General features: G+C 44.6%; 2 protein-coding genes across 3 annotated transcripts in view; one reads left to right on the top strand and one right to left on the bottom strand.

The window, feature by feature from the left end:
- The window catches only part of ATP2A2 (ATPase sarcoplasmic/endoplasmic reticulum Ca2+ transporting 2), a 43,672-nt gene extending 37,114 nt beyond the window's left edge, over positions 1-6,558 (top strand). The window contains exons 20-21 of one of the 2 annotated variants that reach the window (XM_068208462.1): positions 55-1,607; positions 5,453-6,558. In XM_068208462.1, coding sequence (XP_068064563.1) covers positions 55-327 — 273 coding nt within the window. In that variant the 3' untranslated portion in view covers positions 328-1,607; positions 5,453-6,558. The remainder of the gene's footprint in view (positions 1-54; positions 1,608-5,452) is intronic. The other variant, XM_068208461.1, reaches the window with a different exon arrangement.
- On the bottom strand, positions 670-20,638 carry ANAPC7 (anaphase promoting complex subunit 7). Its single transcript, XM_068208463.1, has 11 exons — positions 20,460-20,638; positions 18,515-18,701; positions 17,952-18,071; positions 16,751-16,862; positions 15,708-15,861; positions 15,458-15,600; positions 15,105-15,222; positions 14,540-14,736; positions 13,657-13,881; positions 13,096-13,246; positions 670-12,229 (listed from the first exon to the last, which is right to left on the bottom strand). The coding sequence occupies exons 1-11, from the start codon at positions 20,558-20,560 to the stop codon at positions 12,040-12,042; spliced, it is 1,698 nt and encodes a 565-aa protein (XP_068064564.1). The 5' UTR covers positions 20,561-20,638; the 3' UTR covers positions 670-12,039.
- Positions 20,639-20,648: the final 10 nt, after the last annotated feature.

Here is a 20,648-nt window from a genome sequence, read left to right as displayed (position 1 = left end):
GGCTCGAGGCCAGGGCTGGAGGGGGAGCTTGGTAACCCCTGGCTTTTCTTTCAGATTATCTTCCAGATCACACCTCTGAACGTGACGCAGTGGCTGATGGTATTGAAAATCTCCCTCCCTGTCATTCTGCTGGATGAAACACTTAAATATGTGGCCCGTAACTACCTGGAACCTGGTAAAGATGATAGTGTGCGGCCTGCCACCAAACCCTGTGCTCTGTCAGCATGCACCGAAGGAGTTTCCTGGCCGTTTGTGTTCATTACTATGCCCCTGGTTATCTGGCTTTACAGCACAGACACTAACTTTAGTGATATGTTCTGGTCTTGACTGACATGGTGATGAGTTTTACATTCAAAGGAGGAAAAAAAAAAAAAAGTTTAACTTAATTTTTTTATTGTTTAGAGCAACTGTCTATTTCTGCTGAATTTTCACATGAACATATTTGCCGGTGATGGAGGTTTCATAATCTAGATTTTGGTTTTTTGCTTTTTCTGACTTCAGTGGGGGCAATATATTCCTCTTTTATACACAGTTAAAGTGTCCATTGACATGTACAGAGAACTAACACTATTTTATGCAAATATTTTTTTGTAGATGAAAAGCATGTACAGTGTTCTGTTCAATAGTCTATTCATCATGTAAAAAAAGTAAATTTTTTTTGAGCCAGCGGACACTATCAAACTAAATTGGCAGCAGATTTTAGGGAATGAATGTGTGTTGTCTAAAACTAAAAAAGCATGTAACTGTTTGTCTTCTGCATGATCATCCAAACTTAATTTGTCATAAAGTCAGGTTTTGTTCACAAGCAGAACTTTCTGCACTGGGTAGAGAGTCCTGCTCCCTGGGTCAGGATTTCTTCTCGGTCCCCTCTTCCCTCACTCTCGGTTCTTGACTGTCCTTGTTTACACCACTTTCTGTATGAGGTATGCCTGATCTTGCTCGTGCAGAAAATACCATTCCAGGTGCAGCCTGCTGGGGTTCTTCCATACTCTCCACACACATAGGGTTGTTTTTTTTAAGGATTATTTATTTGTCTATTGTATTTTATTGTAACAGACCTTACTTTGCCAGTGTTGCCCATTATGCAGGGATAGGGAGGGCTACTTCTGTCTCCTTAAATCTAAAGCCTTTTTAACACACACAATCTGTTTCAATACAAAAGAGGGTTTCAGTTGGGGTTTAATACCTTTTTTACACGTGTCAGAACCTTTATTTTTCTTTCTTCCCCACCCCCCCCACCTAAAAGATCAAAATTTGCAATGAGACCTGAAAAAATAACTTGCACTGCATAGCTAGAAATTGGATTTCCTACATTTAGGACACAATGCTCAGTTGTATACATGGAGTTACTCTGCTGGCCTGTTGTTAGCCTGACTTGAAGTAACAAGCTCGTGTGTGTTTTTTGTAAAATCTGTAAATAGCACATGACCAAATTGAACATATTGTATAGAACTATTTTTATTTTAATGTGGCACTAACCACCTTCATTATTACGGTAAATGTTAAAGCATGTTTTCAAATTCAGTCCTGTATCAACAATGTGTAAGTCATTAACAGTCCTAACTGTGGTGTTTTTCTCCAATGCCTTCCAACTTTCATCGACTAAAGTGAGTATTTTTCTTCCATTTCACCCTGCCAGTGGTGACTTGCTGTAAAATAGCATATGCTGTATACATGTTGAAGAATAAATAGTAATTTCCTTCATTCCCATGCTGTGTTTTGTCAAACTCTGCTGTGCTACATTATTATCACCACTTTAGACTCTTGTTTTGTGGTCTGAAGCTCAAATTACTGATTCCAAAGGCAAAGCACTTGCTTTTGGTTTAGTGTATTTTAGGGTCTTGTTTTATAGCACCTGGGAGCTTTAGTGCCCCCAAGGTCTTACAGCTTTTGGTCTTAAGTTTGAGATAAAATCAGACAAATCTGTAACTTAAGACCCTGACAGCTGTTACCATGAATGTGTAGTGTCCAAAACTCTCTGGTACTCGTGGTCAGGTGCTGGATTACTCCAAAGCCTTTTCCTGCTCTGAAACAGGGGCTGCCCCTCAGAGCTGAGCAGCCTTCCCTGGTCCCTGCAGTGCTCGAAGGGCAGGTGCTGCTCCTGGCAAAACCAGCTCGTTATTTGTTATTTGCCATCTGAGAAGGCAAAAGAACAGTCTCAGCTTAACAGGGCAGTCTTTGAAAGTTGCCCTGGGGTCACTGTGTCTGTAGAGCAGCAGGTGCTGTTATCTTGTGCTGGCTCAGTCTGCTTTAGTAACCAAATTCAAACAGCTTTGTGATCCCTCTTGGAGGGGAAGGATAGTTCCAGGCTATGTTCTCTTGCTGCCAGCTGGAATCCAGCGGGCACACATAATTCTCTAGGTTTAAGCTCTCAAGTGGAGAGGTGCTCCCTCGGAACACAGAGGCTCTATCAGAAATTCCACTGCATTGTGATACTTTGTTTATAGAGACTTTGACTTGAGTTGATGCTGAAGTGGCTCAGAGGAGCTGACCTGATGATGTAGCAGGTGTGTTGCCAAACTGTGAGCATTCAAATCCCCTCAAATGCCCTTTTTTGGTGTGGAAGAGTCAAACTAAGGTTTTGCATTCCATAAAACCACTGGCCTTCACCGGCCTTTAGCTGTATCAATAACAAATAAGCAGCGTGAGACTCGTCCCTGTTCCTTGAAACAAAAAATAATCGTTCCTGTAATGTAGGATTCCTTGAGATCAAAGTGTGTTCCAGTGTGTTATTTGCTGGAAACAAATTAGCAGCTTAGTTCTGTGTGCTCCCACTGCTATTGACAGACATTTCCAGGGCAGGAGTGCCACTGAATCCTTGAACACAGGTTCTGCTGAACCTCAGAGCACCATGGGGTGGCCTTTTTAAAGCCACGTGTCTGGCTGCCACCATGGATAATTCTGCTTCTTGTACAATCCTGTTCCTGTCTTTTATGCCAAACAATCCTACTATACACCCCCTTTGTGCCTCTCTTAAGAAGCTGAAGGGGAAAATGACTGTCAGTAAGTAGAATTCAGAATATTCAGAATTCAGCACCTTCTCTGTTGGATCTGTCAGTGTTGAAGATGAATCTTGCTGCTTGTCATGGATTTCCATAGAGATCTGAGAGCTCATTCGTGCCTCTGTCTCTGAGGCACTTGGGGTAGGGCCTTGTGTTCTTGGACTTTGCCTTGAAATCTGGATGAGTGATGGGCAAATGGAGATGTTGGGATCCATCCCTACAGGCTCCTGAGCTTACAGGAACAGTCAGGTTTTTACAAGGTGCTCCTTCAGAGCCCAAGCAATCTTCATCTGCCCTGTTTCTCTTCTATTTCTCCCAGTCTTGTCCAAGTTTCCCTGCAGAAATGGAGCCATAGGGTTCCCCAAGATCAGCAGCTGCAGATCTCGGGTTGGATGGCAACTGTGCTGTGCTTTCACGATTCTGTCTCTCCAAGTGCTGTAAATCCCACCCTTGGCTGGTTGGGATTGGCCAAATGTTCAGACCTACCATGAGCTTCCCCCTGGGTGGTGAAGCATCCTGCCCTGGCATCACATCCTTGTGATCCTGGAGCTGGAGTGCTGGGTCTGGGCTCCAGCCCTGGCAGCTGAGCAGGCTGGGGGAAGCTGCAGGAAGAGCCTAAGGAGCTGAGAGCTTTTCTGTCATAGAAAGTACAGAACTGCAGTGCGAAGTTTCTCATTTTTGCAGGAAATGTCTGAACTAAAGTGTTTATCCTTAGTTGTATAGATCCTGTCATCTTTCAGCCTCAGTCTTTTCAGCTGGAGAAGCCAGGAAGGGAGGATTTTTCAGGACATACTCATTTGCCAACATCTCAAAGTCAAAACTCATTTGTGTGGTCCCAAATGTTTTCTCTCCAACCTCCCTAGTGCTGGGGTTGAAGAAGGTAACTCCTATTGAACCATAGTAGCCCACAAACAGCAGCCCTTGTTCAAGCAGGACTAACTCAGAATTGCCCAGGCTTGATTTCCCACTCCATTCTTACAAAATAACTTCATATTTTTTGTTTCTCTTTGCTCCCATCTCACCGAGCTTTTTCATCTCTGCTGTTTCCTGGATTCCTTGGTGCCCTCACACATCACTGCTTATTCTCTACTGTGAGAGGGGTGTGTAAGACCAGGATCAATCGTGTGATTGATGCTGCCTTATGCTGGGAACACCAGGAAGGATATTGGCTTGTGCTGGGAACCCGCTGGGGTTTGGAATGAGAGCAGCTCCTCCTGAATCCTGTCTCCTGCAGCAAGGAGGATGCTCAGGCAGCTGCAGTCATGCATTGAATTTTTAGACAGGAGCTTTTGTCTTTGCAGTGCCTTGGGCTCTCTCTGCTTTCACATGTGAGCAATCCAAAATGCTGAGCTACACAACGACCTGCTCCTTCTTGCTGGCATCCGAGCAATAAAAATAGTTCATACTTGGTTTCCCAAAACGTTATTGCAAATAAATGAGTACGAAAGAAGCTGCAGAAAAACATTTCTACCGGTCTGTCAAAGTGCTCCGAGGCGTGTGTTGGTAGAGAGGCTGCTGGGGAGGTTCCTGGTACGAAACAGTTTTTAATCTGATGATAGAATGCAGTACAGCAGTGCCAGCCCGAGACACAGCTCGAGCCCGAGTTGATGGTACACAGCCCAAGGGGGCTCAATTTGCTGAGATGAAGGGAGGTAAAACCAACAGAGTCGTCTGTCTCTTGCACCTGTCTTGTTTACTTTTTTGCACTTCTAACCATTAACTGTTTCCCTAATCTCTGCTAATTACATCCTTAATTGCATTAATATGCATTTTCAAATCTTAGCAGGAGAGCCCAAATTTTAGTGTTGAAGCAGTGTTTGGAAGAGCTTCCCTGGAGCTGTAGGGACTCAGAGCAGTCTCTCCAGACACAAGGCTGACCTTATGCTGTGGTAGGGGTGAAGTACAGCAGGAGCTTTAGGACCTTGTACTCTACCCTTTGCCTACACATTAATCTGTGTAGTTTAATGACTTCTTCAGAGCTTTCCTACTGCTTCCCAGAACAAGCTGCCTGACTTGGAAAAGGGACATTGTTAGGTCACTTTGGGGCCAAACCTGCCCTAATGCCTCAGCTGAAAAAAAAAACAAGTGTGTTGTTTTTTTAAGGATTATGGAACTTGAAAGTAAAAATTCCAAAGAAGTGAGAATTATCTGTTGCCACTGGTCAGGCAGAGAAAGGCAAAAGCTAATTAAATGTGTCTTAATTGTTTTTCACTGCAGTCTTGAGTAGGAAGTGCTGGCTCTGCTGATAATCAAGGGAGCTGAGCCTTAATCCAGAGGATTCTGAGCTTCCAGAACAAAGTAACCTGAGAGTGTCCCTTCAATGACAGAGCAGGCAGTTAGCAAACTTAACATTCTTTCTTCTGTCACTGTTGATCTTAGTCTTGCTTGTATAATGATACTTAGCATTCATCCTTTCATTAACTGATGCCTTTTCTTTCTTTCCTTTTCAGCAATACTGGAGTAATCGCTTCCTAAACAATTTTGCAGAAATGTAAGGTTGTTTTGTTGCGTGCATGTGTTTTTAGCAACACATCTACCAAAACTTCTGCATGTATCGTGTAAAGATTCTTTGCTTTCCCTTAAAAACAAAACTCATTGTGTTCTCTGTGGAAGAAATGTGTGGTACCATTAGGACTTCATGATACAGATGTACAAACGTGCAATATAGCTTACCGAGTCGGAACTCTCTCCAGAGAAGTTGGCTTTCTGTGCTGCATGGAGCAGAGTTTGGTTATCCTTGAACCAGAATTGCGGAGCTGTCAGCCGGTTTCCATATTCCTGTATGTAAAATGTCCGTTTATACAATGTACAATATCAGATAATGCATGCCTTGGGGTGTAGACGGATCTCTCTCTGTATTGTATCATCCAAACATCCTACTCCAACAGCTTCTGTACAATGCTCTCCTATTTATAAATCCATGGAAACGATTACAGATGAATGTTAAACCGTAAGCCTCCACTTCATAACGTTGGATTTTTTTATCATCTGTGCAAATCAACCTTTTGCACTGTAATGTAACTTATTTAAATCTAAGGCAGTAAGACAGATGTTGGTGCAATACAAAATATCGTGATGCATTTATCTAAAAAGCAACAACGACGTAGCCAGTTCCCACAGCTGCATGTGTGACCTTTAGAAGTTGTAAATAAGATCAATTGTCTATTGACATGCTGACAGTAAAGGAGCATCACACCTAGTTTCATTTGTATCAGGTAAATAAATTTATTCTACAATACGTACTCGGCGTGTTATTTGATGCACTTTGTTTCCTGCAGGTCCGTGCGCAGGCACTGCAGCGCGCTCTTATTTTAATGCCAGGATGACACTTTTTAGCACCAACACCATTGCAATCTTTCCTCCTAGAACTATGCAGATGCAGCTGCTCCTCGGCAGTATTGACCTCCTCGCTGGTGTGATTTCCTCTGTCCAGGGGCTTGTGTGTGTGTTTAAGGGACACTGTCAAGTACTTTGATCACTCAGTTTTTTTAAAATGCTCCATTGTTTGTAAAATCCCTCTGAGAAACGTAAAATAAACAATTCTTTCCCAACTACATCTTTATTTTTTTTTTTGTCCTTTTCTGTTTTCTAAATTGCCCCAGCTTAAAGTAGCTCCTGGTCTCTTCCCTTTCCGTAGGCAAAAGGAAGGTGAGCCAAATGTGTTTGCTCCAAACCACACCACGAGCATCCTGCTGGGAGTGCTTGGCCGTTTGGGCTCACTCCCTTCCCCAGACCAGGGGCTGTTGTGCCATGAGCTCACAAGGCTGCTGCTGGGCAAGGCTAAAGCACTCCCAGGGTAAAAGCTGGAATTTCCAAGTGTCCTGTAATGCTCTGCTCCAAAGCCCAAACACCAGGTTTTGTTTGGAATAAGAGACAACTCAGGAATGTGTTTTACATTAAATGAAATGCCTCTTAGCCTCCAGCCCGATAGCAGCACCCTGCTGGCAAACAGCGTTATCCGAATGAGGTGACACATCTGAGACCCTTCAAACGCAGCAGTTTAAAGATGCAAGGCTCGAATTCCACGGTCCGGCCGCTCTGTAGGATGGTGGAGGGTGCGTTAACGCATCGGGCCGAGCTGCTGCCGGCTGCTTCCTACTATGGAAGTGCTGAGCCGGCCGGCTGAGCTCTGCTGCTGGCCCCGGGGCTGTCAGAGCCCAGCTCCGCACTCCCTTATCTCCCCGGGCTCTTCCCGCAGCCGGATTTAGCGCACACATGGCCAGCGCTGTCAGCACTGCCCATCCCGCTGCAGGGACACCTGAGCTGGGGGCAGGTGCTTGGGGGAAGAGCATCCCTGGCCTTTCACAGCCTCAGCCTGGCTGGGAAAACGTTTCCCAGAGCTCGCTCCAGCCCGGCTGCTCTCCTGCCCCTTTTTTTCTGTGTGTGGAACTCGTCCCCAGCACCGGTGCCAAAAGGAAAGCTCCGCCGCGATGGAAGTCGTTACTCAGCACCCAGCTCGTGCTGCTGTCTCAGCGAGCTGCGTTCCTCGGCTGGTGAGCAGCTCCTGAGCCAACTCACACCAACTCACACCTTAAACATTTCTTTAAATGATGATCTGCAAGTTTAGGCAGAATGAGTCCCCCAGCTGAGTACAGCCATGTGAGGAGAACGTGATGCTCAGTGGGTTGCCAAGGTGCTCAGTGCAAGAATGTGGTAAGAGATACTGAAATAAACATCTTCCCCCTCCTCCTCCTCTCCTCCCTGCAAACCCCCAGCTCTAAAGCACCACATGGATGAGCCCACTGACAGCACACAGCAAAGAAACCACTCCTCATAGCTCAAGTTATGAGGCATTGTGGACATATTACATTAAACTCTAAATACAGAGGGCAGGCAATATCCCTATTTTTACCTCGAGGTGAATTTGAGTATGATTAGAGCCCACATCCACCCCCAGGAGAGTGGGTGAGAAATGAGAGAAGCTCTGAGCACCTGAGGAGGTTTTCTAAAAGATTTCATCCCAACAGTTTACCCACATGGAGGTGCAGAGAAGACTTTCAACATCAATTTATCGGGCCCCAGGATTTTACCTCATACCCCAAACCATCACCCTATTTGTCCCATTGCTGTTTTCATGGATGACAGGTGAGGAAAGGAATCTGATCTCCAAACTCACAAAAGTCCTCGGCCCCTCTGGAAGCTCTTGGAAAGAGAGGTTTGTACAGAGTAAACATCCACTGGGGACCCACTCCCACACCCCAGACTTTGCAAAGCAAAGGCCAGGCTCAAGCCAGTGAGTGAAAACAGAGATTATTCTTTCTGTTTTGTATTTCCATCAAGTGACGGGGACTGGCCAAAGGGCTTTCCTTAATACATAAATTGTTACACTGAAGTTCCCCACCTGAACATTTTATTTTTCCCTGTTTGCACCAAAGTAATTGTATTTTATTATCAATTTCCTCCCCAAACAAACACCCAGTCTTATATACCTCCCTGCCTCCTCTTGGCCAGCTTCTAAAGGACATTTTAACCAATTAAGGCTGTTTAGTTTGAAATCACATGTTTATACTGAGTTTGTGCCCTCCTAAGGTCACTCAGTTTAAGACCCATGAAGACTGCAGATCTGGGGGTTTAAAATATATTTGGTTGTGGTACATTTGTGTAACCTGAAATGACAGTGGCAGACACAGCCTTTCAGATTTCCTTACCACTGAGATCTAAATGAGGGGATACGGTTTGCTGAATCAGAAATCCTGCCTGCTTCTGCCCTGGATGGATCAGTTTCCACATCACTGAGCTCCTGAAAAGCAAGAAGGGAAGCATCACCACACAAAGAGGCTTAATGAGGAAGACAGTTACTGAAAAGGGGGGGAAAAGTCCTAGTTAATCAAAAATCTCTCTGTAACCAGCAGCAGCAGCCGGAAAAGAAGCACCTCAATGCAATCCTGATATTGGCCAGCAGTTCTTGGTCCCTTCTTTATTTCTGCTTCACAATTCCAGGATTCCCGTGATCTAGAAATCTTCAGAATTAGAAACGCTGCCAGTACTGCAGGTGTTATCAGCACATGATAGGAGTACAGGCATTATTTAGGCAATTTCCAACCACACCATGAATGTCTGCTGCTTTCAGACTCCGGTAAATTCAGCCTTCTAGCCCTTAGCCAAGTCTATGTACAGTTTGAAGAAATTCTGTCCCTTTCCCAGCACTTCCTGTCAAAGTAGGAAAGAATGAAAAGTTAGTAATGAAATGTGATTTAAATTCAAGGATTTCAGGCAAACAGGGGCACTCTGCCCTTACCCAGCACCTCAGACACACCAACACTTCACTTCCAGTACAACTGGATGGCAACAGATTTCTTGCCTCATGTCCAAACTGTTTCACTTCCATCACTGATCTAACACAGCCTGAACTTCAGTTCTTGGCTTTGTGATCTTTTCTTCTCGGGTGCAGAGCATGTGATTGAGGCAGGGAATGAGGCCAGCTGCCTATTAAGGGCTAATTGTTATATTCCCTGAACTAAATGCCTGTAACTGCACTGGAGAGTAACAGACCTGTGCAGAACCAGAGATCACATTCTAAAATTAAAGCAGTAATGAAGGCTCATTACTAGGCAAGCAGAATCCCTCTAGAATTCTGACGTGAGGGCCAAATTTCTCTCTCTACACAATCTCAACATGTATGGCACCTCAAGGTCCCACAGTCACAGTGCAACTCTTAGCAAAGATCACACACAGCCACGTAAGCCCAAGACATCAGGCACTCACCAGGCTTCATGTGCACACTCCCACAACTTCTCGTGTCCAGTAAGGAACCGAGTTCGCAGGAAACCAAAGCTGTGAGGATTCAAATCACTTTTAACAGCCATCTCTAGGTGTTCTGAGCTGTGCCTGGACTTGTTTGCTCAAGCTGCACTCAAGGACTCATCTTGAAGTAGTTTTAGTTTCCTGCCTGTTCTAAAAGCAGATATTATCAGATTATCTACAAACACGCTACAGAATAGTTTCAGTAGAACTGTGGCTCTCCAGTTTCCTCTTCTATGTAAATACTTCCGAGAAATGTGCAAAGCCAGTGGTTTCCACCTGAAAAGAGTGACCTATTCAAAGGAACCATTAGAATGAAATGGCTGAAAAATACAGCACATAACCTCATATACTCCTCATCAATTAAATGTATCCTGCCTTTAGTTTAGTAACAAACTACTCAATTTTCATTCTCAGCAGAGGTTTGGAATACAACTAGAAATTAGAAATTAGAAAGCTAATGCAGCTACCCAGCTTTCAGCTGGTGAATGCTGAGTTTGAGGAGAAAGCAAAGTTTTTTATATAAAAATAGATGCTTTGAATATCTTGCACGTTTTTTCTGTTACGAGACACGTGATGAGCTGAAATCCATTCACTGCATCCCACAGCAATGGCAAAGATATGAAGAGGACAAGGCCTTTCATTAATTAAAGTCATTAATGAAATATTTGCTCTCCCTGAGATGTTACACATTTGGTGAATCTGCTCACTGGAAGAGCAGGAGCAGCTTATGCCAACCCAGCTGCCATGACAGCTTTGCTTTGCTGTTCTTCCCCTACCACCTTCAAAGAACCATAACTCACTTTGGTATTTTGGAAACTCTAAAGCCCACAGAATTCCAGAGAGAACAGACAAGCAGCTGTTTTCTTTTCTTAAATGGATGAACTATTGGACTCCTCCTCTGTAAGCCATGACACACCAGAACATTTCCAAAACAGACCATAATCTCCCTCTTTTGTTGTGCATTTTTGATACAAGATCACAGAGGGATATTTTACCCTTATCTGCCTTTCAGGGAGAAGCTTCTTTTCCATGTCATGTATTTGTAACAAACAGCCATTTTTCCTCCAACTGATACTCAAAACTATTTTTTTAGCCTTCTAAAAAGTCTGTGTGCTCCAGCATACCTGTGGTAACAAAATAAATACAAAAGGAATTAAACTCTTAATATAAAGATTATAAAACCACATTTTGGTAAGGACTAAGGGAATCAGAACTGTAAGAAAAATAAGTAATTCCTCTTCCCACACATCAAGCCCACAGAACTGAAACAGTTTCTAGATTACCCAATGCAGTTCACCCTTGAAATGCTGAGGTTAGGAATTTGTTCATGAAGCAATTTTGCTTCAAAAGGTGAGGGAAAAAGACATGAATTCAAAAATTACCTGTCAAAGCCAGGAAGTATATAAACATGGAAAAAACAGGACAATATGTGTATTTGCATAATTTATCATTTCTTCAGCAGTGCAAGGGAAGAGGGATTAATTCTTTTTATGGCATTTTAAATGTCAGTACACAAAATGTAAAGTGCTTTGAGTCACTGCTGCAAAACCTTCCAGGAACATACAGAAATAAAACTAAACTGCATTTTAAAATAAATGCTCATGTACAGAGTTTAAGTGATTGCAGAGTTTAGTAAGGGTTGAAGAAATGACTTTAATTCTCCACCACTGGCTCAATTCTGTACACAGAGAAATCAGTCAGCTACAAAAAGTGTCTGGGAAGTCCAAGTTGCTTATTGTCCCAAATTTATCCTGGACAGCACAGGTAATGCCCTAGAAAAAGACAAATTAATTCAACAAACACAGCAAAAGAAAAGTGCTGCTTTCAGCCACACTCAAGCAGCTCCCCCAGACTTCACTGGGAGCAGCTTCCCCAAGACTCAAATGGCTGCACACAAATGAGCATGGCCTTTCCCACAAAGGAGTACAAACCACTGTATTTACAACTGGCCCAAGCACACTCAGCCCTGGACAGAACTCAGACATTGTTTTCATCACAAGCAACAGGCTCATTACACACCTCAGATTCTGATGGTTTTAGTTTTAGCAGGAATTTTTCAAAATGAAAGTTGCAAATAACCTTGGATGCAGTTAGTCCCTTACACTTAATAAATAAGAAGCATCAAGAATCTCCACAGTATTGAGATGCACAGAATTATTAATTGCTTTCAGAGTCTATTAAACAAAAAAAAAAAAAAAAGTCCTTTGTTACTGAAAAAGAATCAGTTTCTATTCTTCTGAGAAGAGTGGCCCTAGTGGTGTGTTCCAGTGCCAAAACAAGCAGCAGGAGGCTTTTACTGCATCCCAAACCACTGTTCTTGATCTGCCCACTGAGCTGCTTCACTGTCACTGCCTTCCAAGTCCCCCTCTTCTCCACTTCCCTCCATGTCATCCACATCTTCTTCCTGGGTGGCATCTGTTGGACTTTCCTCTTTTTCCATTTTCTGCAATCCTTCCAGTGACTTCTGATCGTTTGGATCCAAACTGAAGAATGGAAGGAAAATAAAGCATTGTCTTGAAACCTTTTTCTCTTTGTGGCCTCAGTGTAAAGAGTAACAATAAAATCTCATCCTGTTGTCTGCACTTCCTGTTTAACATCATCAGGAAGCTTATTTTAGATGATGATGCAACTTCCCCTTGAGCTGCTGTAACACTGAGTCTTAAATCTCTTTATAAAACAGTTCTGATCCCACAGAACACATTTATCTAAACACCCCACTCTTCCAGAAAACTTAGTCACCTCTCCCAACTATACTAAATATAAAGCAACATGAAAGCAATAAAAATTTAAATGACTCTGACTAAATATAACCTATGCAGGCAAAAACCAGCTGACCCATTTAAACTATGCAAGTTTGCAGCGGACATAATGTGCTGGATTTAAGGCAAATTGAAGATGTTGCAATCAAAACACGGGAATATTTAACAAAGTACCACCCTAAAATAGCATTTAGATTATGTTAAGTTGAATCATACTATTTAAATTTATCAAACAGCTCAGTTTTATATGCACCTTCTAGTGTAAAGGAATGGATCCTACAGTCTGACTATAAAATAATTAATAACTATACATAATTCCATGCCTTAATCTTTTTGTTAGTCAAGGAATCACAAGCCTAGTGCCATATTTAGCATTAACAGAGTTCCTACATTTTGCACATCTCAGTTAGAAATCTTAAGAGCAACCAATTCACGAGCAGGGTGTCATTTGTGTGGTTTTGTTATTTTAAGGGAGAATGATACAAAGCCACCTCTGACTCCCATCCTAATCCATCAGTAGCTCATCTTTTTTCTCAGTGAAACTGATTACTGGTTCTTATAAACCTCGTGCAGTCCCAGGTGTGCTTTACCTCAGGGCTATGCTGTACTGGTCCATGGCTTCCTGGTACTCGTTGACAGCCACCAGGAAGTCCCCCAGGATGCGGTGCAGGACACAGTCACTCTGGTTGGCCAGGGCATTCCTCAGCAAGGCAATCCCATCTTCATACTTCTGCTCTCTGCCTGTTCACAGGCAAAACTACTGTTTTAATCAACAGTTGAGACAAAGCTATAAAAAGTCACAGTGTTCACGGTCTTCCCACCACAAGGCTGTTTGTCCCTCTAGACCTGTCAGAAGAGCAGTGCTCTATTCTTGCAGGATGAACTCTAAACAACGACTTTTTGTTGCAATAGCTGCTACATCCACAATTACATCTACTCTGAAGTCAAAACATTTTGTTTGCAATTGCTTTAATTGTAATATCAGCTGCTGGATGGAATTAATTCCTGTGATTTTTCCTTCAGGATAGAACTGAAAAACCCCTGGACTGTATCATCACTGTCACATCCTTCACATGGATGTAGCTCCACAACACCTTTCCATGTACAAGGGCATTTTTAAACAAGCCAACCCAGAGGAAAAAGGAACTTACTGAGAAGTTCTGCTTTCTTTACCACAGCTTTAATGTAGTCAGGTCTCTGTGTGAGAGCTTTGTCCAGCAAGGTTTTTGCCTTTTCCTGCGTGACTGGGTCCTCCAGGCAGACTGTGGCCAGCAGGGTGAGGGTCTGTGCATTTGCCCCCAGGGTTTTGTACACGTTGTTTGCCATCACCATGGCTTCACGGATGCTGTTGGATGCCAGGTAACACTCGATGAGACCTGGTGATGTCAGATTGGAAACACTTCAGGGTTTGAGTCAGCACCACAGGCACTCAGCCCTCCACTATTATTTGCACTTAGTAGCACTGGGGTGCTGAACAGCTGACACTCCAATAAGCAAATACAAATTGTAACTGAGAAAGTGAATCTATGCTTGTCAACATACTCATTCTACAGATAATTGACTTGATGTCTATTAATGGTCAGGCACCGAAAAAAACCTCCAATCCTAAGTACACCTAATCTAATGTTTTTGTCCAATTCCAATACTGAGAGAATTAATACTTCACCTGGGCTCTTCACTACTTGAAGCTGCTGTTGAGATCAACCAGATTTAAATATTTCAACAAATACGACAAAACAAAGCTCTCAGCAGAACTAACCATCAGTTAACATCATCATCCAAAACTGAGCTGCTCAAAACACCCAAGTTTTGCTTACCTCCAGATGAAACAAAACAAAAACTAAGAAAACCCCTTTTTGAACATCATTCTTACAAACCCACGCGTTCCCTCGCATCCCTCGCCTGATCACATCGCAGGTTTTGGGGCAATAATTATTTACAGGAGGAAAGAACTGCTGCCCATTCCCTTGCCCCACCCTCAGCATGGCAGCAGCCCTCACAGAGAGCAGCTGTGAGCAGCTGCCCCGGGCTCACCCTCGTAGCAGTCGAGGCGGCAGGGCGCCAGCCGGATTGCCTCCCGGAAGTGGATGATGGCCTCCTGCACCCGGCCCATGTTGCGCAGAGCAGCTCCCTTCAGCAGCAGGGCCTGGACACTGTTGCTGTTCAGCTGGATAGCTTTGGCTCCCAAGTATAAGGCACGGGAGTATCTTTTGCTGTAGAAACTGTGACACCTACAGAAAAAGGAGAGGGATTGGAAACACACGCTGCCCGCGGTGCCTGTGTGCAGTCATGGGGGGTTTGGAACTTCCTTGTATTTGAAGTTAAGAAAAGAACTTCTTCAGAAATTTAAAAACACCCAGTATAGATATTAAAACTGTTACTATTTAATATATTGTTGGTATTGCACAGGTGTGTAACTCTAAATTTCACATACAGAAGAAAACCACCATAGATATTTACAGAGAGTTACCCAAGAACACAACAGACAGGACAGAAAAGCACCTTCTGAACAAAACCAGCTGAACCCACTGTGTCAGCTGTAACCCACCACATTCAGCACATGGAGAGCTGAGGTGAGAAAGAAAAGAAAATAACTCACCCAGACACCACCCAGGGCTCTGCGTGTTGGTCAGAAATATTGAAGAGCCGGCAGCCCAAGTTCTCCACATCCTCCAGCCGACCCTCGCGTGCCAATAAATAACCGTAAACATCCATTCCTAAAGACACGCGTTGGAGGATCAATCCTCAAGAAATAGAAAGCTCATTCACACGAAAAAAAAAGCCACAAAACCCACAAACACCTACTTTAAACTGTGCAACTACCTAAGAAGGGTTCAAGACATGCAGCTTCTGAATGTCAACTCTGAACTGAAAGCTGGGTAAACAATATACAATATTCCACTGCGTGTAGCTGTTACTCTTCAGGTCAACCTTCTCTCAGGATTTACTCACCTTTTATTAGGTAAGGATCCAGCATTTGTGCTTGTTCAAATTTTAGGATAGAGTTTTTATTATCTCCAGCTCTGAAGTACAGGTCTGCTAAGCTCCCCAGCAAGTCCACATTATCCCTCAGCAATGACTTCTTCTCTAAAGAGCTTAAAGGGAAAAGAAAATGCCTGTTATTTATAAATGACATTTTGAATACCATTGCATATAAGAATTAATACATGATTTGATTGCACCACGCTCTTTCAGCTCTTACCAAATGGTGTTTATTGCTCTGGTGTTGTCTCCAGTATGCACAAAGGCGTATGCCTTGATCCACACGGAGAGCCAATCCAAGTTGGGAATGCTCTGGATTATGTTGATGGTCATGGAGGCCACTTCTGCTCCCTTCACCGACAGCGAGAGCAAGCCTGTTTAGAGGGGTTCATACATCAGTCTCAACCACCCAAAACTGCTTTTGATACAAATTGTCTGAGGAGCAGAAACTCCATCCCTTGACAAACAGATGGTCACAGGGCTTGCTACAATTTCTATAGTGTGGGTATGACATGCAAATGCAAGACAGTTGCAGAAGTGTTGTCGGAACCCAGAATGTCCCTTGGATGCTCTTGGACGTTCCGGGCTCAGGTCAGAAGCATTTGAGACCCTGGAATGCAGCCACAGACCCCTGTGGCTTTGAACCTGATCCATGGAACAATTTACCAACCTTGCAAGAAGAACAAGAAATCACAAAGGTTTAGATATTATGGTAGAAGTAGTCACAAAGTGAGAGGAAGAGGTTTTGAGTGCTGTACAGGGGGGTTTTAGGCGTTGTACAGAGGGGTCTGAGTTTTGTACATGGGGGTCAGAGGTTCTAAGATGGAGGGACTTGGGTGTGCCCTGTCCTCTTTCTTCTTCCTAACCTCCATGTTCTTGGTGATGTTGGCACTCACAGACTGGTTTAGAGTAGAAAGTCACCATTCAATACAGGTGATGGGCATTGGGGAGAAACCAGAAACATTTAACACGTAATGGATGATATAAACGAGGGCACCAGCCCCCTGGGAGTCAGAGTGTGCCTTTGCCTGACTGCTGAACGGACCGCAGCAGCTCAGGGAGAAATCTTTTAGATAACACACAATAAACTACCTTGAGACCGGACCACTGAAGACTACTGAGTCTTTCTTTGGAGACACGCGTTGGAGGAGAGACTTTTCCACCTTCTCGGGCTCGCCCCAACCGGGGGTGAGTTCCAAGAAAGTGTAATTAAAATTTTAACAGGGCTGAACACTGCAGTGCTGACGGAGTGCCGACACCCACCTAGGATGGCATCCAGGGCCAAGGGACACTGCCTCAGCACCTCCTTGTAGCTCGTCACCGAGGAGCGCTCCTGGCCTGCCTTCTTGTAGAGATTTGCCAGCATCATATTGATCTGCAAACAGAAATGTGGGGACAGTCGAGTGTGAGGAAGGAGAAAGAATCACTAAGAAAGGTCACAACTCTGTCTTCAAGCCCGCCTGCCTCTGTTCTGGGCAGAAGACAAAATAACCTGCATTTCTGAGAACACTCCAAGGTACCACATAGTACAAAATGGAAACTGTGGCTTCTTTCTGAGTACAGAAATAAAATCTACATTCTTTTGTACGTGCACAGCGCACCTTGAAACCTGTGCTTTGCATCAAGGAAGTCAAAAGATGGACAAGTACATGCTGCCAAGAAGGATCTGTACATCCATTAATCAGTCCCTTCCAGGAATCCCTCTCTGTCCATGCAAGTGTTTGAATTAACTTAGAAAGTCAAAAAAGTTTCCATTCAGCTTCTGAATGGAGCCATGATTGACCAAAGAACAGAAATTATCTGAGCTCCTCACAACACAAGTAGCTTGTTTCTGCTGCAGCACTTTCATTTGCTGGTCTATATAGGCAAAAAGTTTGCTTTTCTCAGTCTTCTTTTTCTGTTCTGCAAGTTGGTCAGCACACTCAGAATTAACTGGAGTTTAAGCCATGTACACTTTTAGGACAATTTAACATGAAACACAGTTGACTGATCTGATGTGTTAATCTTTTAAGCTCTTCTGACTAACAGAGCCAGTGAGCAAAGACTCCACAGATTTGGCACTGCAGACCACAAAGGGATCTAAATATTTAACATTATCTAAACTGTTACTGAAAAGGATTAAAAGATTTTAAAAGATGGAGCACTAGCAAACCTGCTACTTGCCAAAGTCTCCAGCCTTTCAAGGATTTGGCATTGCTCCAACTATACAAGAAGTTAATAAAGATGCACAACACATTTGATTCCTTCTTTTTTTTTTTTCCTTTAAATTCTTTCTAGCAGAGGAAATACAAAGTTGGTATTATTTTAAAGAAAAGGGTCCAAGTCAGCTAATTTAAAATTAGGAAATGCTACCAAACAGTATTTAACTAATGAAAAAGACATAATGCCATTAAACCTACATAATATGTTCTGCCCTAGAGATTCACTGACCACGAGGCTGTGACAAAAACCTGCCAGAATTCACCTTTGGAGTCCTCTGCCTGGAAGGAATCCCATCAAGAATAGCAATGGCATCTTTATCTTGCTTCAGCATTGTGTAACATTCAGCCATTTTGTATTTCACTTCAATTTCTGATGGTAAACACTGAAACAAAAAATAATAGATTTAAATGGTTTAATCAGGTATGAAAATATTAATAAGGTTTCCTCATAAATATTTATACTGTGTTGAAAAATGTATGTTAATGCAACTCACTGCTAATTCACATGGCTCCCGTCTTCAAATTAAAAGTATGAAGTACACATACAGAAAAATTTCATGCTGGAGACCAGTTTAAGTTTTGCATTAGAAAACACCACAGATTATTATCCAACTAATTAGCCTTAAATGTCACGTTTATTTGACATGATAAATGCACAATCTAAGGCTGTTAAGAGACATGTAAAGGTGATGCTCAGAGATGTGGTTAGTGATGCACCTGGCAGGGATTCAGTCGAAAGGATCTTTTCCAGCCTCAGTGACTCTGTGAAGATTGAGTCAGGGGGAACGTGATCACTTGATGCAGCACATTATCAGTTCTAAAATACCTGGCTTTGGGGTGTTGATGCAGCATTCCCAGTAGAAGGCCTGACTTTGGAGGTTTTACTTAAGGCTTTTTTCTGCTGTAAGGCCATGGTGTACTTGCTGACAGCATTCCTGTACTCCTTGTCATGGAAGAGGGAGTCTGCATGATAGACAAGGAGCTGGTACTTCTGAGAGGGAGAGAACAGCTCCCTAGAAGAAATGCAGACAGAGAGGCTGAGATCAGATGGCTGCAAAAGAATCCAAACCTGCCTTCAACTTGCAACTGCTGCAGCTCCTTCCCTGCACTGGAAGGAGCATTGAGCAAGGCACTGACTCCTCACACAGGGCTTATCTCACCAATTTGCTTTATCTGTAAACAAACAAGTCCAACAGCCACTCCTGACACCTTTGGCTGCTTGGCCACTGCCCCCATCCTTTCTACAACCAGCCACAGGCTGTAAACATGCATTACACTGCATCGACTTTCTCCTAGGATTCATTCAGCTTTTACTAGGTGAGGATCCAGCATTTTGCCCGTTCAGATTTCAGAACTGAGTTTTGTTTGAACTCAAGCTTAAAAGAACAGTGTTTTGTTTAGACTTGGGTTTAAAAGGCAACCCATCTCCTTGTACAGCTGTTCTGGTCCTAATCTCTGTTCCTACATTATAAAAACCCCCTCTGTAAAACTCCTAAAATGCGTGCAGACCAAATGACCCAACTGCGGCCTTCCAGGACCTGAAGGGAGCCAACAAAAACATGGAGAGAGACAATTTACAAGGACCTGGAGTGCCAGGACAAGGGGGAACGGCTTCACCCTGACAGAGGGCAGCTTTAGACTGGGTATTAGGAAAAATTCTTCCTTGTGAGAGTGGGAAGGCCCTGGCAAAAGTCGCCCAGAGAAGCTGTGGCTGCCCCATCCCTGGAAGTGTCCAAGGCCAGGGTTTGGAGCAACCTGGGATGGTGGAAGGTGCCCCTGGCCAAGGCAGGAGGGGTGAAACAAAACAATCTTCAAGGTTCCTTCCTTGCTGATTCCGTGATTCTCTGCCAGGACACCCATGCTGTAGCGGGCACCCCAAAGGGACGCTGATGCTGACACCCGAACAGAGGCGGGCTCCATCCCTGGCAGGGACAGAGGACAGGACAGGACAGGGACAGAGGACAGGATGGGACAGGGACAGAGGACAGGATGGGACAGGGACAGAGGACAGGACAGGACAGGGACAGAGGACAGAGGACAGGACAGAGGACAGGACAGGACAGGGACAGAGGACAGGACAGAGGACAGGACAGGACAGGGACAGAGGACAGGACAGGGACAGAGGACAGGACAGAGGACAGGACAGGACAGGGACAGAGGACAGGACAGGGACAGAGGACAGGACAGAGGACAGAGGACAGGACAGGGACAGAGGACAGGGAGAGAGGACAGGACAGAGGACAGGACAGAGGACAGGACAGAGGACAGGGACAGAGGACAGGATGGGACAGGGACAGAGGACAGGATGGGACAGGGACAGAGGACAGGACGGGGACAGGGACAGAGGATAGGACAGAGGACAGGATAGGGACAGAGGACAGGATGGGACAGGGACAGAGGACAGGACAGAGGACAGGGACAGAGGCCAGGACAGGGACAGAGGACAGGGAGAGAAGACAGGGAGAGAGGACAGGGACAGAGGACAGGAGAGGACAGGAGAGGACAGGAGAGGACAGGACAGAGGACAGGATAGGGACAGAGGATAGGGAGAGAGGACAGGACAGGGACAGAGGACAGGGAGAGAGGACAGGACAGGACAGAGGACAGGGAGAGAGGACAGGACAGATGACAGGACAGGACAGGACAGGGACAAAGGCCAGGACAGGACAGAGGACAGGACAGAGGCCAGGCCAGGGCCAGAGGCCAGGGCCAGCCCAGGAGCGGCCCCGCTCCCTCAGGCCCCGCGCGCCCCCTGCCGGCGGGGCACTCACGGGTTGTTGCCGCTCATGGTGAGGAGCAGCCCGCTGAGCAGCCGCACGTTCGAGTGCAGCCCGGCGGCCGCCATCTCGCGCACGTGCTCCACCACACTCATGCTGCCGCCGGCGGGGCGGAGCGGGGCGAGGGAGGAACCGGGAGAGACTCCGAGCGAGGCACCGGCCGCGGAGCTGCCGCCGCCGCCG

This window comes from Anomalospiza imberbis, chromosome 18 (assembly GCF_031753505.1).
Source record: "Anomalospiza imberbis isolate Cuckoo-Finch-1a 21T00152 chromosome 18, ASM3175350v1, whole genome shotgun sequence".
Lineage (NCBI taxonomy): Eukaryota > Metazoa > Chordata > Aves > Passeriformes > Viduidae > Anomalospiza > Anomalospiza imberbis.
The sequence above is the reverse complement of the archived record's forward strand: the minus strand, read 5'-3'. Positions and strand labels throughout refer to the sequence as shown.

What these genes read in the sequence shown, in the direction of transcription:
- ANAPC7 (XM_068208463.1), bottom strand. Translation starts at nt 20,560, where the DNA reads ATGAGTGTGGTGGAGCACGTGCGCGAGATGGCGGCCGCCGGGCTGCAC. An exon ending in CCAGGCAGAGGACTCCAAAG is followed by an intron (nt 16,863 to 17,951) that starts GTGAATTCTGGC and finishes TTCTGTTTGCAG; the next exon opens with ATCAATATGATGCTGGCAAA. An exon ending in CCGCCTCGACTGCTACGAGG is followed by an intron (nt 13,882 to 14,539) that starts GTGAGCCCGGGG and finishes TGACATCACCAG; the next exon opens with GTCTCATCGAGTGTTACCTG.